This window comes from Anabrus simplex, chromosome 6 (genome assembly GCF_040414725.1).
Source record: "Anabrus simplex isolate iqAnaSimp1 chromosome 6, ASM4041472v1, whole genome shotgun sequence".
Taxonomy (NCBI): domain Eukaryota; kingdom Metazoa; phylum Arthropoda; class Insecta; order Orthoptera; family Tettigoniidae; genus Anabrus; species Anabrus simplex.
The window spans coordinates 152,772,020-152,787,421 of NC_090270.1; the positions used below are offsets into that span (position 1 = coordinate 152,772,020).

At 39.0% G+C, this 15,402-nt stretch overlaps 1 protein-coding gene across 1 annotated transcript in view; it reads left to right on the forward strand.

Annotated features, from left to right (window-relative positions):
• Positions 1 to 833: 833 nt before the first annotated feature.
• The window catches only part of LOC136875910 (serine-rich adhesin for platelets), a 171,235-nt gene continuing 156,666 nt past the window's right edge, over positions 834 to 15,402 (forward strand). Inside the window, exons 1-4 of the mRNA XM_067149529.2 lie at positions 834 to 878; positions 4,855 to 4,951; positions 5,048 to 5,588; positions 7,426 to 8,798. Coding sequence (XP_067005630.2) covers positions 834 to 878; positions 4,855 to 4,951; positions 5,048 to 5,588; positions 7,426 to 8,798 — 2,056 coding nt within the window. The remainder of the gene's footprint in view (positions 879 to 4,854; positions 4,952 to 5,047; positions 5,589 to 7,425; positions 8,799 to 15,402) is intronic.

Here is a 15,402-nt window from a genome sequence, read left to right on the forward strand (position 1 = left end):
CCATGAAGGGCAGAAAATGAAACACTCCTTGCAGTAGACTCCCTCTAGATCGGCCACCTCGGGACTGGATCCTAGGCCAAACTAACTGACAGTATGCTATAAATACCCATATTTAGCATAAGTACAGTACAGTACATAAATAACCAATTATAAAGCGAGTAGTATTAATGTGTCTTTACCAAGTGTACTCACGTGAAATGAGTTTGTTGTCTTTATGATGTCTCCATACACTTTTGTCTTCGTGATCTCTCCATACACTATTGAAGTTTCATTCCCAATGAGAGATAAGCACTCGAGATGGAAAATATAATGCAGAAAAATATATTACAAAAATTCAGAATATAATTTGTAAAGGTACACTCACACTTCGTATAAACATCACAGACTGACGTCAACGAAAGGAACCCACATTACAGTATAGTATCGTGCCATAAACTCCGCAGAATTCTAAAATTAAAAGAAATCGGTTATGTTTTCCTGTTTTTCTTTTTGTGTCAATTGCTTTTTTTTAGAAACAGAATCGTGCCACTTCTTATAAACATTACCTCAACTGCTGTCACTTCTGTCTGCTTCTCAATATAAGTTGCTGCCGATTGTAAAGCTGCACTTCCATAAGCATGACTCGTTTTTTCCTTTCATTTTCTTCTTCTTCATCATCGACTTCCTCTACTTATTTGTCCTGCCGAATAACAGCTTGCACAATTCATACATCAGGGAAGTGTAATTAAAGGACAAGTGCCGGCCGGACTTTCCGCCGGCCGTACTAATCAAAGCCGAACGAGTAGTAGTCTACTGTACCATTTAGATCTGAAAAGAACAAGAGTTAGTTGGCCATGGGGGGTGAGATAGGAAAGATGAAAGCGAGGAGCCTAACACAGGTAAGTAGTAGCAGTGCCACTCTCAGGTAGGGGAACCATTATTAAAAACTCACGCTCCGAAGTTTAGACCTGCCTCCCCAGTTCCGTTCTACATCAGGCAGGGGATACCGTGGATGTATTCTGCTGTCCCTTCCCACGGTGACCTCATTAGAGGAGATAAAATTATTGATGTGATATATGATAGCAGGAAGAGAGAGAGAGGGTAAAACCCAGTGCCAGCACATACTCTACTCCTGTCGAATAGCACCAAAGACTCTGCTCAAGGCTTCACTTCTCCATCTGCTTACAGATGAACCATAATCAATAGCATCACATTCCCTAACTCCATTTGGACGTTGCGGAATATTTGTAATTGAATCCAGGCTTTTGGCATGCAATCTAATGATTAGAAATTGTATACCAGCACCTCTCCTATCTTGGTGGCCAGTATTTTGATGGCAAAAATTCGTCAATTATCGCGACTTGATCCTGCTAACCACACTGTCAGACCATATAGACTAATCCTTACCGAGCTCGATAGCTGCAGTCGCTTAAGTGCGGCCAGTATCCGGTAATCGGGAGATAGTGGGTTCGAACCCCACTGTCAGCAGCCCTGAAGATGGTTTTCTGCGGTTTCCCATTTTCACACCAGGCAAATGCTGGGGCTGTACCTTAATTAAGGCCACGGCCGCTTCCTTCCCATTCCTAGGCCTTTCCTATCCCATCGTCGCCATAAGACGTATCTGTGTCGGTGCGACGTAAAGCAAATAGCAAAAAAAAAAAAGAAACAAAAGACTAATCCTTGGTCACGCCCACCAAGCCGGCTCAGTTGCGGTATCTTTATACTGTGCTTAATCAGAACATCACTTCTGAAGAGAAGCAGCCTCTTTATTATAAATGTAAGCATGTTGGAAAGAAGCTGTAGGTCCCCAGGGGCTGAAAACTTGACACACGGCATGACGATCAGCAGGCCCCTACGGAGTCTGGACTTGCTTCACTTACTACAGTGGTTTTACACCGGACATGCCATGCCCAACTGAATCAGTATCATTATCAGTGAATTACCATTGCCACACTGATGTCCCGCCCAAATTAATTATCATGTCATCCACAACATTCTCCTCGTCTTCCACCCCTTTGATATGCTGGATATATAACTGCCATAAGTCTATAGTAACCTCAACTACAGCATCATGTCATCAAGTTCGAAACTTTTGTTCCTCCCAGCAGTCTTTTATGTTTGCCTGGGTAATGTTGATAGAATTCAGCTTGCAGTGGTACAGCGGCAAACTCAGAACAGAGTGCCCTTTTCCTTCTGCTGCTATATATCAGTGTGATATATCTAGCATATCTGTTAGCTCCAGCAGTTCAGCAGTTACTATCTCACACTTGTAGGACCTTGAGCAGCCTTTTGGTATTTGCCTTTTTCCCCCTGCACACCGGAAATCTGTTGAGTTTAACAATGGTAGGATGCATTAACCATAACGATTATGCTATTTGGAGGATGCTTGGGCTGAACTCTCTTCAAAAACTAGTCCTCAGATAGAATCTCTTTAATTTCCTGAATATAGTCCCTTTTGTGAAGGAAATAATCGCAATATCACATCTCCATACAAAATAATTTAAAAACCTCACAAAACAATATTGTCGTCAGTCAAATACTTTGTGGTTTTACCTTACCTCTCTTTTCCCCAACTAAGGTCAGGAAATGTTCAGGTAGAAAGCCTTCTTCATTCCCTACGTATAGGAAAATTAATCTCACTTTCTTCGCTTTTTTGTTTGGAAAACCTGTCATAAAGCCTCGTCTCCAGGCCTCCTGACTACTTTCACCAGAGGTATCTGTCCACACTTGCAGAACTGTGTGTCCGGCATTGACCCATGACACATCTATGTGAAGGAACTGCGCTCCTTTTCTCAAGTATCGGTGTCGCCACGCTGTGATTCTGTCATCTTCAATTAAGAGACTTTTCCTTCCCTTTCTCTTGAATTTGAAGTTCGGTTCCAGGTCAGGTTCTTATGCAGTGTGCTTCTACCAACTTTCAATACAGACTCGTCCAAAATAATGAGCTCTAAGGTCTGAAATATTAGTGAAGCAACTGTTATTATGGAGAATGTGCAATTATACTGTAGTTGCCTTATTTTATTTGATTTATGAATGTATTAAGCCTACAGTTTGTTGTAAATAATAATTTAGTAATGTTGTGAAGAAGAAGAAGAAGAAGATGAAGAGTTTAAAATTAACTTATTATCTATGTATTATAAAGTACGTCCTTGCATGATAAGCAGAAGAGGGTTGACTGCCTTCAACCCATCATTATGGGGAAAAAAAAAAAGTCTTAACTGTGACAGTCACTTCATGAGAAACTGCTAATGAATGTTCCTCCACACTGCTTTCAGCATTAATTAATCAAAATCTGCAAGCGGCGCTTCCAGTTTGGATCCAAATGTATCCAAATGAGGCTATTCATCCCTCTCTTAAATCATTTTCATTTCATTTCATATCATATTTATAGAAGATTTTTCAAACCCTGTAAGAGCAGAAATCTTTGCAACACACTCAGATACAGTTTTGTTATCACATGTGAAAACGTTCTCAAATACTATCACAACCATACGCGCTCTCCTGATCGCAACACTGATCCAGCCTGATGGTGTGCCATGATTACTGCAGTTCAATATTACTCCTCAGTATGAACAGTACTCGCCAAATGTAGGAACCTAAGGTAAGTGTGTTACTCCTTCCCCGGCCACTTGCCTCATTGGACTAGTTAGCTGACACCCTTCCATATGCAAACATTTTTTCACACTGGCACTTTGCAGACTGTGGCTGGAGTTTTTGCTGTTGGATTAAGGTTAAAGAAAAGCTACAGAACTTAATGAAACATTTTAAGTTAATAGAGATCAGAGTTTAGCCACACAGTATATCTGACAGTAGGTACAGCGAAGACTGAACATCTAAGCTGAGGTATGTGTAAGAACTGGCAGGACACACACGAAATTGCTTGTAACAAAATACTGCAGCTCCTCATAGAGAGGAAGGAACTATAAAGAATATGCCTGCAAAGTTGATGGTATACAGTAGATTCAATTGCTTTACTTAATGTTCCTTTCTTTAGCCTTCCAAACAATATTTTATATTTTAGTTAACTACAGAATTATGATGTCCGTAATAATTCATTCTGAATTGTTCATCTATTATTGCAGCTTATAATAACAGTGATCTGATTTCTTAATCACAATATTATCATGATTTTTACATGTGCTTATTTCTAGTCATATTACTTCCACAGTCCTACATGTCAGAAACAATCAAACAAGCAAGCTTGTGGTTAGTGTGCGACTGTTGATATTGAGATCATAGTCACAATACGTCCAATATTAACATGAAATTCAAACCTTGGTGATGTGGCTTTTCACTTTAAAAGCCTTACATACATTGACAGGAATCCACAGCACTACCACTAGTTAAATTATTCAACTATAGCATCCTTCCTGCATATCCTTAATCCTTCAGTGAAGATCTCTCTTATTTCCTTTCCTGTCCTCGATGAACTGGGGCATGGTTACATTATCAACAATCATATAATACTACAAGTTTCCTTGCTTGCTTTGTCTTGTACTGCTTGAATGGCACAGTCCGTATATCTGAATTTCTTTGCAACAGCTCCTAGTACAGTCTAAAACAGAGTTGTGTTCAGGTGTAATAGATTATTGTTTGGGTGTATGAGATGTAAAAACTGTCCTGTAATTTTGTTTGGAAAATTGTAATTGTGTATATTATGTGTTGTTCAGAAGATATAACATACACAATGGTTATAGTTTTGAATATGTTTCTGTACTCATTTAATAGTGTTCTGTATTTGAAAAGTTGATTTAATTGTGTTTCAGTTACTAACGTTGAAGAAAGTTTGCTGATCATTTAATAGTAATGTAGTGAGCAACTATTGAAAGTCATATGACCATGGTGAATTGAGAACATTTCTTGCTTTATTCTTAGGGAAGAGAAGTACGCCGTTCACTTACTCCAGAAAGTGGTCTCCAGACTCAAATAGCTGCTACATGTCAGACTCCTGAAGTACTGGATGAAATCGAAGGTATGTTTAAAGATCCATTCTCATATTAGTCTGTGATGCAGAATAACTTTGCTATTGTAGTAATTGGTGGTAATTCTGTGATTCTTGTCTTTTCAGAAGAGAGGACTACAGCCGTTCGCCAAATTCGTTTCAGTTTGCCTAAGAGGAGGGAATCTTATTCTGACTCTCCTTCAGACTATGTCTGTAGAAAGTCTGATTCTTCCTCACACCCTGACAGTGCAGCTAAACAATCTGATTTAAGCTCACCTGTAGACAGATCATCTAAGGGCTCTACTTCCTTCACACCATCATTGCAACACAGAAGCTATACACCAGCTGCTGCAACTGCTCTTGAAAATTCTGCTTCTTCACTGCTAAAGGAGGATTCTTCAAGAAGTCCTCTACCCTCACCAGAAGGGTCCATTGCTACTGCTAACATTTGTTTGAAGTCTTCACCTCTGAAGCATACCTCACCTACTTCTGTTTCTGTCAATAGTTCTACCTTGGAGGCCCTCTCAAGTAGTACTACCAGCCACAGACTCGCTCAGAATCTCTCTCCTGATACTTCTGTCCAGAAGAGTACTGATTCAACAGCGTTATCTGGTCACTCACCAGCGCCCCCTGTGTCGACACCTGCTGAAAGTTCTATTCACAAGAGGTAAGTGATCACTGTACTTAGTGTTCAGTACTTGTACAAATGAACTGAATGGTTGGACATGTGCTTTGGCAGATAAAAGGGAAATAGTTTCCAGTAAGACCATAAGGATCATTGGGTTCCAGATGATTAACAAGTTTTCATTTACTTCAGGGAATTCCTCTCCTTTTTTTTTTTTTTTTCCTGGCGATGTCTTTCCTTGTATAATTGACAAAGTTGACAGAATTTTAAACATAAATCTATGAGTTTCCATGTTAAGGTCCAAATAGATTTTATTTAAGTAATTTTTATGCTATTTCCATGTCCTCACGCATAATTCTCACCCTTGATTTCTCAGTTCAAATTTTTTTTTTCCCCTCCATATTTGATACACTCGTTTTCTCAAGCATTAGAAAATGTTCCTTATATGACCTCTGAGCGTTGCGGCTAGCTGCGGCGTAGCTGAGTAGTCTGTCACAGACACCATTGTTGTGAAGATGGCAACACGTTGTGAGTTAATGGACTTTGATCATGGGGTGATCAACGGGCGCATGGATCATAGCATTGCGGAGACTACACACAAATTCGGGTTTCCGAGGTCAACAATAGGTGGATCTTCAATATCGCAGACAAAATGTTAACAACGGTGTAAACTGCCGCACGAAAAGACCACAGCTGTTTAACGAACAGACATCACGTCTCGTCCACAGAACCATACTGGACGCTCGACGGGCTACTGTGATTACAAACTATCCACTTCATTGCCGTATCGATAATGTAATCTAATCAGTAGAAGAAAATATTTCCACCTAATCGATACCTTTCTTTTTATTTTGCCTTTGGCAATTTATAAAATCATTAAGAATAACAGTACGTTTCGATTGCTTTGCGATCATCATCAGCTGCATACACAAAAGCTTCGATAAAACAGCGTAAAGCAATCACTTCATTAAATCTTTGTTGACTTTAAAATCTAATGTTAGTAAAGGACGTATGGTTTGGAGGGGGGAGGGGTGTGTGTGTTACAAGGACGTTAAATTTAAAATGAGTTAAAGATACTATCTATGAGCTAAAATGTCTTTGGTATCATTTTAGGTCCCGAAGGCTTAATAAAATCACTTGTTGTTTAAAAATCTAAAAAATTGGTGTTGTGATCCTGAAGAAATGTTTTTTGCTGAAATATGCTTTTTCTTTACTTGACTTTAGTTTTCTTCCTCATCACTTTGTACTGTGCTAAAAAGGCTGATCTCTTGTTTATTCTTTTCTACGTGGAAAGGGTGTATCCACTGTTGGTTGAATTAAGAATTGTATTCATAAACATATCAGGTTGGATAGCTTGTTGTACGATCTGTAACCGGCTGAAAGAAATATGCGTCTATTCGTTTAAATCACCTGGGGAAGTGTTTTGTCTAAGGAAATTGTTTGAGAAATATTGAACTTACCCTTGTCCACTCACTTCCTTTACTTCCCATAATTACAGGTGTGGGTCTGATTCTACTGTCCTCGACCTTGTGTAATAGTGGTGTGATGTGGTCTGTGTGCTAGCTTGATTCGGAGGGGGTAGGGGAAGCGGTGACTTGTCATCATTTGTGGTTTCTCGCGAGGAAGTGGTTTCTGTCTGTGACGTAGTGCCCGTGTGCTTGCTTGTTACAATTGCGTTTTTCTGTCCATCACTACTGTGAAATACCATTTGTTACTGTGTGATTGTATAAGTATGATTATTAGATATAAAGCTCTGGATCAAACTTTGCAATAACATTCAAATTTAACTCCCAACTTTCTGTTTAAATATAAGTGTTGCTGTAAGAAAATTCTCTTCTCGTGCATTGTATGAATATATTCTATATTTTATGTTTTTCAGAATTTACACCAGGAAGAGTTTACTAGGAGGCACCCCCAGGCAAGCTCTGCGAAGGAGCTGGGTTGTGTTGAGGAGTACTGAAATTAAATCTGTGAAACCAGACAGGGGGGATGAAGGGATATCTATTGCAAATATGATTTCTAATGAAGTAAACAATGAAAACTCACCTGAAAGTGCTGTAAGTTATGCAAAATTGGAAGAAAGCACCTTAGACATTGAAATGAGTACTGATGTTGAAACTTGTCTCCGCCAGTCAACATCTACTAACCATGAGTCAGTAGAGTCTGAAGTAAATACTATTTCTGCTGATGAATCTCCTTCTGGACATAATCTTGGTGAAGTTAAACCGCGAAAGCCTATTTCAAGAATAGAAGATGAATCTTCTACAACCCTCCTATCAAAAAGTCCCCCTTATTTCAGTCACGAGGCTTCTGTTGTATCTTCTATACATGTGGAAACTTTTAAGTCTACAGAAATTGAGGATATTGAAGACTCTAATGTTGAAAATAACCGTAAGTCAAGGGACAGTGCTGGAGACTCTGGCATTGTTGAAGACAACACAGACAATAAATTTGCTTATAAGAAAATAAATGAACAAGTAATATTAGAAGAACATTCTTCAGAAGTTTTGAAAACTAGTGATTCCTTGGAAAAAGCAAAGAAATTTGACTATGAAATAGCTAGTCCTACATCAAGTAAAATGGAGCAAATTAGAGGTCGGAAGCCAATTTCAAGGTTATCAAGTTCTTTGAAAACTTACATTCTGCCACAGTCAGATGCGAAAACTTGTACAGATATCCATTCAGTATCTTTTGATTCATCAAGTAATGTATCTTATGAGAAAGTTGCCCTTGTCAAAAGACCCAATGATGAACAGTATTGTAAGGATGAAAATAGTTGCGATGTTACTAAAGATAATTATGTTACAGATGGTTGTTTTCATTTTTCCTCAGACATATCTAACAAAATATCTGGCACCTCTAATAACATAGTTGATGAGAAAGTGGGTGCTATTGACAAATGTGCTGAATTAAGAAAACAGGAACTTGAAGCAATTAGTGATGAAAGAAATAAAAGTTTATCTAGTGAAAGTGAGACTGAAGTACCAGTAGTTGAAGGAACAAAAAGCAAGAAAGTGGAGTCTAATGAAGGTGTTATTGAAATAAATGAGAGTGGTGATGAATGTGGTCAAGGAATTGTTAAAATGACCTCTCCTAGATCTGACGTGAGGAAAGATGTTCAAAAGCAATCAACTGAGGAAGTTATTATTCTTGATTCGGACACTAGTAAAACTAGCGATGATGAACAGGATGTGCTCGAGATCAGTCCCCCACTGCCAGATCTACTGCAGAATGCAAAGGAAGTTGAGACAGGTAAGATTCTTGATTTTAAAGGGGCCATTATTTTATATACATACATCCGTCTTCATTATAGTCTGTTATGCCTTTTAGCATTCAGTCTGTGAATTTACTAATCACCGCCACAATCCTCTATTTGCAACTAGTGTTGTGGCCTCATTTAGATCTATACCTCCTATCTTTAAATCATTAGAAACTGAGTCTAACCATTGTCGTCTTGGTCTCCCTCTACTTCTCTTACTCTCCATAACAGTCTTAGGTAACCTGTCCTCGTCCATTCGCCTCATATGACCCCACCACTGAAGCTGGTTTATGCGTACAGCTTCATCCATCGAGTTCATTCCTAACCTAGCTTTTATCTCCTCATTCCAAATACCTTCCTGGCATTGTTCCCACCTATTTGTACCAGCAATCATTCTCGCTACTTTCATGTCTGTTTTACTTCTAACTTTTGAATAAGATATCCGTAGTTCACCCAGCTTTCGCTCCCGTAAAGCAAAGTTGGTCTGAAAACAGACCGGTGTAAAGATAGTTTTGTCTGGGAGCTGACTTCCTTTTTATAGAATACTGTTGATCGCAACTCACTGCATTAGCTGTACTTACTATACTACCATCCTGGGAGAACACACATCCTAAATACTTGAAATTATCTACCTGTTCCAGCTTTGTATCCCCAATATGATATTCAGTTCTCTTGGATTTCTTACCTACTGACATCAATTAGTCTTAGAAGGGCTAAATATTATACCATACCCCTTGCACTTATTTTCAAGTTCTGAGATATTAGACTGCAGGCTGTCAACATAATCTGTTATAAATACAGTGGAACCTTGATTCTCTGTTTTTGGGGGGATCCTGGGGGGGGGGGGAAACATACAATACGGGAAAACAGAAAATCCGGAAATGAATTAAAACCATCAACAGTTTGGCTAAACATCACAGTAATTAAATACCGTATTTCATGGCATAATCGTCGCCACCGCGTAATCGTCGCATCCTTTATTTTCAATACAAAAATCGGACTTTAAACCTTTAATTACATAATCGTCGCACGTCCAAATTTTGTTCACTAATCTGGTTAAAAGGTAAATGGAACTGCAACGTAAGTTGCACATGAATGCGCAATTTACATACGTGTATGGTTTATGGCCAATTTGGCAACACAGTCACGTTTGCAACATGTTGCACAACGTATAAATAAATAATACCAGTATGTGTACGACGCATGTCTTACCGGTAGACTATCGGCAGTTTGACAACGTGGTCGCGAGACAGTGTACTATTTATTCACCACCTACATATTATGCTTACCGGTAGGCTATCGGCAGTTTGACAACCTGGTCGCGAGACAGTGTACTATTTATTCACCACTTACATATTATGAGTTCCCATTTGAAATACGTAAGGCTGTAAGTTATCGCTTATCGGCAACGTCGCCAGGAAATACCGGCTAGGTAGGTTGAATGGACCTCGAACCAGCCCTCAGATATAGGTAAAATTCCCTGACCCAGCCGTGAATTGAACCCGAGGCCTCCGTGTAAGAGGCAAGCACGCTACCCCTACACCATGGGGCCAGCTCCTGTGTTATTGCGCACGAAGTGAAATCCAAGACGATAACGCAGATTTCCACGGAATTATTCAGCCGAATTATTTACGATGTCTCAGTTGTCATCGCTAGACTCTTATCTTACTACTACGTCATAAGTCAATACGGATCCAATCCCGGCCACCATGGTCAAGATTATTAATAATGCTTAACATCAGACGAATACATAATACATTCACAACCAACTCAGTTAATAAACACGTTTAAAGACGGGAACCTCGTTGGACAGAGGGCAAGAAAGCGATCCTAGCGGTCTAAAATTGAACTTCAATGTGACCACTTCGATAGCGTTTTACGGGCTCTATTTCCAGGCCTTGTATTATAACATAGGCAACGCACTGTACACTGTACAACCGGTAGCGATGTGTAGTAAAGAAGCGGTCATCGATGAGTTCTGTGCGCGTGTGAGAAGAAGCAGCGTGGTTACCGCGGTAGTTGCCAGTGGTATCCATTAACTTACTGTTAGGCCGCGAATGCAACAACCCTTCAGTTTTCGTATGAGATTCTGAGAAAAAAAGTCTTGGATTCGGAGAAATACGGTATCACTCCAGAGATTTCTGTGGGAAACATCTCAGCTTTCTTCTTCAAACAGCGTCACCTAACCTAACTGTATATGTAGCTTATCATGAAAACATATTTGAAACGCATGTAGAGAAATAACCTCCTCACGAAAAATGTACATGTAAATAGCCGTAACTAGACGCGAGAAGATATGAAATATCCTCTGAAATCTGTGAAGCACTCTGCCATATCTTGAGGTGTATGACATTCTTACATAATTTCCGTATATAACATTAAAATTAAGATATCGTTTATTCAGTCTTTATTTTTACGAGTTAACAACTGTTATCGACCACGTTACGTACGCATTTATTACAAAAATGTGTTATCCTCTTTCATTTTGAATTTTCTTTAGAGAACAGCATTCGATGGGTATTACTAATCAACTCCAACATCGCCTTTTAATATCAACGAGAGTGCTCCCAAATGCACAAAGTGAGAAAACTATACCGTACCGAAGATGATCGATCGCATTTTATTGCAAACTTTTCAGTTTTCTTATTCAAACAGCGTCACGTATCCTAACTTAACCATACTATACGTATGATGAAAACACACTTCAAGCGCCGGTAGAGAAATTATACCTTTCTCGCTATAAATTTCCATAATAGCCTTTCCGTAATTTAACCAGACGCGACAAATTACAAACTAACCTATGAAATCAATTAAGCACTCTGCCATATCTCAAGGTGTATCCCATTCTTACTTAATTGCAGTATTTAGCCTCAAAATTAAGCGGTCGTTTAGTCAGCCTTAATTTTTAATGAGTTGACAACCGTTATCGGACACGTTATTTACGCATTTATTACGAAAATATATTCTCTTTCATTTCGAATTTTCTTTACGGAACAGTTGTCGACAGATATTACTAATCAACTCCGACATCGCCTTCGAATGTCGACGAGAGAAATCGCTAGTGCATATAGCGAGGAAACGATACCGAAGGTAATCGATCGCATGCAATATCATCGCTGGGGTGCATAAATATCGGTAACGGAAAAAATCGGGCGTGCTTAATCGCTCGTAATAACGGATGCGCAAGTGATAGGGTTCCCACTGTAACCGAAGAATAATACGCAGGTTAATATAGGAATTTTGAAGGGACAGAAAACGTCGTCGCTATAACAGAGTTCTCGTTATATATCGTACTCGCTATAGCGGACTTCTACTGTACTTTAGAATAGACTGCTGACAGGAAGGAAGAAGTGTGCATCATTATCAAGAAGGGAGGAACGTGCTTTGAACTTGACTCAAATATTCTCTAACATGATGTAGATGTTGATTCCCATAGGGAACCAAAAATATTCGTCCTGAATGAGTAAATTTATAATACCAATATAATGGTCCGTTATTGGACATTATAAATTTTCCAGCTAAGTCATTCTTGGTTGCCTGCATTTCGCCCTCGTGTGCTAAGTTAGGCTCATCAGTTGGGACTTAGCACACCACCCAAGATGCAAGGCTAGTGCATACTGTGGAGGCCACTGCATAGGCTATTTGAAGCCACCAGCAGTGCCAATGCACTATGAGAGCTATGTTTCATTTCCAAAAAATAGATGCCTGCCTGGCCATCAAATGATGTAGATGTTGATTCCCATAGGGAACCTAAAATATTTGTCCTGAATGAGTAAATTTATAATACCAATATAATGGTCCGTTATTGGACATTACAAATTTTCCAGCTACCTCATTCTTGGTTGCCTGCATTTCGCCCTCGTGTGCTAAGTTAGGCTCGTCAGTTGGGACTTAGCACACCACCCAAGATGCAAGGCTAGTGCATACCGTGGAGGCCACTGCATAGGCTATTTGAAGCCACCAGCAGTGCCAATGCACTAAGAGAGCTATGTCTCATTTCCAAAAAATAGATGCCTACCTGGCCATCAAATGATGTAGATGTTGATTCCCATAGGGAACCTAAAATATTTGTCCTGAATGAGTAAATTTATAATACCAATATAATGGTCCGTTATTGGACATTATAAATTTTCCAGCTAGCTCATTCTTGGTTGCCTGCATTTCGCCCTCGTGTGCTAAGTTAGGCTCGTCAGTTGGGACTTAGCACACCACCCAAGATGCAAGGCTAGTGCATACTGTGGAGGCCACTGCATAGGCTATTTGAAGCCACCAGCAGTGCCAATGCACTAAGAGAGCTATGTCTCATTTCCAAAAAATAGATGCCTGCCTGGCCATCAAATGATGTAGATGTTGATTCCCATAGGGAACCTAAAATATTTGTCGCCCTCGTGTGCTAAGTTAGGCTCGTCAGTTGGGACTTAGCACACCACCCAAGATGCAAGGCTAGTGCATACTGTGGAGGCCACTGCATAGGCTATTTGAAGCCACCAGCAGTGCCAATGCACTATGAGAGCTATGTCTCATTTCCAAAAAATAGATGCCTGCCTGGCCATCAAATGATGTAGACGTTGATTCCCATAGGGAACCTAAAATATTTGTATGCAGGCAACCAAGAATGAGTTAGCTGGAAAATTTATAATGTCCAATAACGGACCATTATATTGGTATTATAAATTTACTCATTCAGGACAAATATTTTAGGTTCCCTATGGGAATCAACATCTACATCATTTGATGGCCAGGCAGGCATCTATTTTTTGGAAATGAGACATAGCTCTCGTAGTGCATTGGCACTGCTGGTGGCTTCAAATAGCCTATGCAGTGGCCTCCACAGTATGCACTAGCCTTGCATCTTGGGTGGTGTGCTAAGTCCCAACTGACGAGCCTAACTTAGCACACGAGGGCGAAATGCAGGCAACCAAGAATGAGTTAGCTGGAAAATTTATAATGTCCAATAACGGACCATTATATTGGTATTCTCTAACAGGCGGAGGGTGAATACTGATAACCCTCTTCAAAGGTTGGCATCTTTGCATACAATGCCACGCTCCATGCGTAAGTCTTCAAAAAAACATTTAAATCCTATATCACTGTTCGAGGTGAACAAATTTCTTTTCTTGAGAAATACCTTCCTTGCTTGTGCTAGTCTGCATTTTATATCCTCCTTACTTCTACCATCATTAGTTATTTTATTACTCGCATTGAACTGGGAATGAGATAATTGTTAACATCCTAAAGCACCGGCTTCTCATTTTCCACCTCACTACGATTGTTACAATATAACAGCTTGAAGATTTTATTGAAATAGTTTTAATACGGTTCTACATGAATTTTTTTTTTTTTATAAAGTGTCAAACAGAGCTAATGTTTTTTAAGAATGTGTTTTCAGTGGTTGTTTTTGTTAAACCCACGATAATATAAACTATCTTACATCGGATTTTATCAATTCAAAGTTTAATACTTGCAAGTCTTAAATAATATGGACTTGGAAATAGTTTAATTACAACATGTTTTTAAATCATCAGTATGTTTTTAAAATGTGTTTTATGTGACTTAGATAAACTTATATGTTTGCCAAATATTTCCTAGAATGTATTTCAGCTGATGACGCAAAATAAGGTGTTGAAACTAGCTCTGATAAAATATATGTTGTAATTTCATCTTAACAACATTTTAATGTATTGAATAAGGTGGATACAAATTTTAATAAATTGTAATCTTGGTTCAATACGGACGAATTATGAAATTTATCTATTTTACTCTTACACACTAAACAAACAACTTCATCATTCTGGTTTCTCTTGAGGTAGTCAGTAATTCTGAGGGTATGTCATCAATTCCTGGTGTCTTGGTCCTACTTAGGTCTCTCAAAACTCTGTCAAATTCTGACCCTAAAATTGTGTCTTCCATGTCATCAGCATCAATAGCCTCTTCTTGTTCCAGAACCCTAGTATCTAATTTTTTTTTTATTTTAATGCATGTGTTCGGGATGTCGATCTATAGAGATCTTTTGCCCCTATCTTCTTCTTTACTTTGATATAACTGTTGGATATGTTCCTGCCATCTTTCTGACTTGTCATCTTTTCCTAGAAGTGGTTTTCTATCCGAGCTCTTAATATTCATACATTTACTTTTTCTTTCTCCAAAGGTTTCCTGGATTTTCCAGTATGCAGCATCTACCTTTCCTAGGACAATACAACCATCAACATCCTTGCACTTCTCTTTTATTCCCCTGTAATCTTTCCCCCCCCCCCCGCCGCTCATTTCTTGTATTTTTGACATTCATCAGTCAGGTCTAGTATCTCCTGAGTTATTCATTGATTCTTAGTTTATATTTTCTTTCTTCCTAACTTTTCTTCAGCAGCCTTACTGATCTCATTCTTCACAACTGTCCATTCTCCTCTACTGTGATTCCTTCTGTCTTTTTTTTTTAGTCTTTGTGTTAAATGTTCCTTAAAACAATCCCTCACACTCTTTTCTTTCAACTTTTCTAGTTCCCATCTCCTTGCATTCCTTCCTTTATCTAATTTCTTCAACTTCAAATGCATTTCATGACCAATAGGTTGTGATCAGAGTCCACGTCTGCTCTTGAGAAAG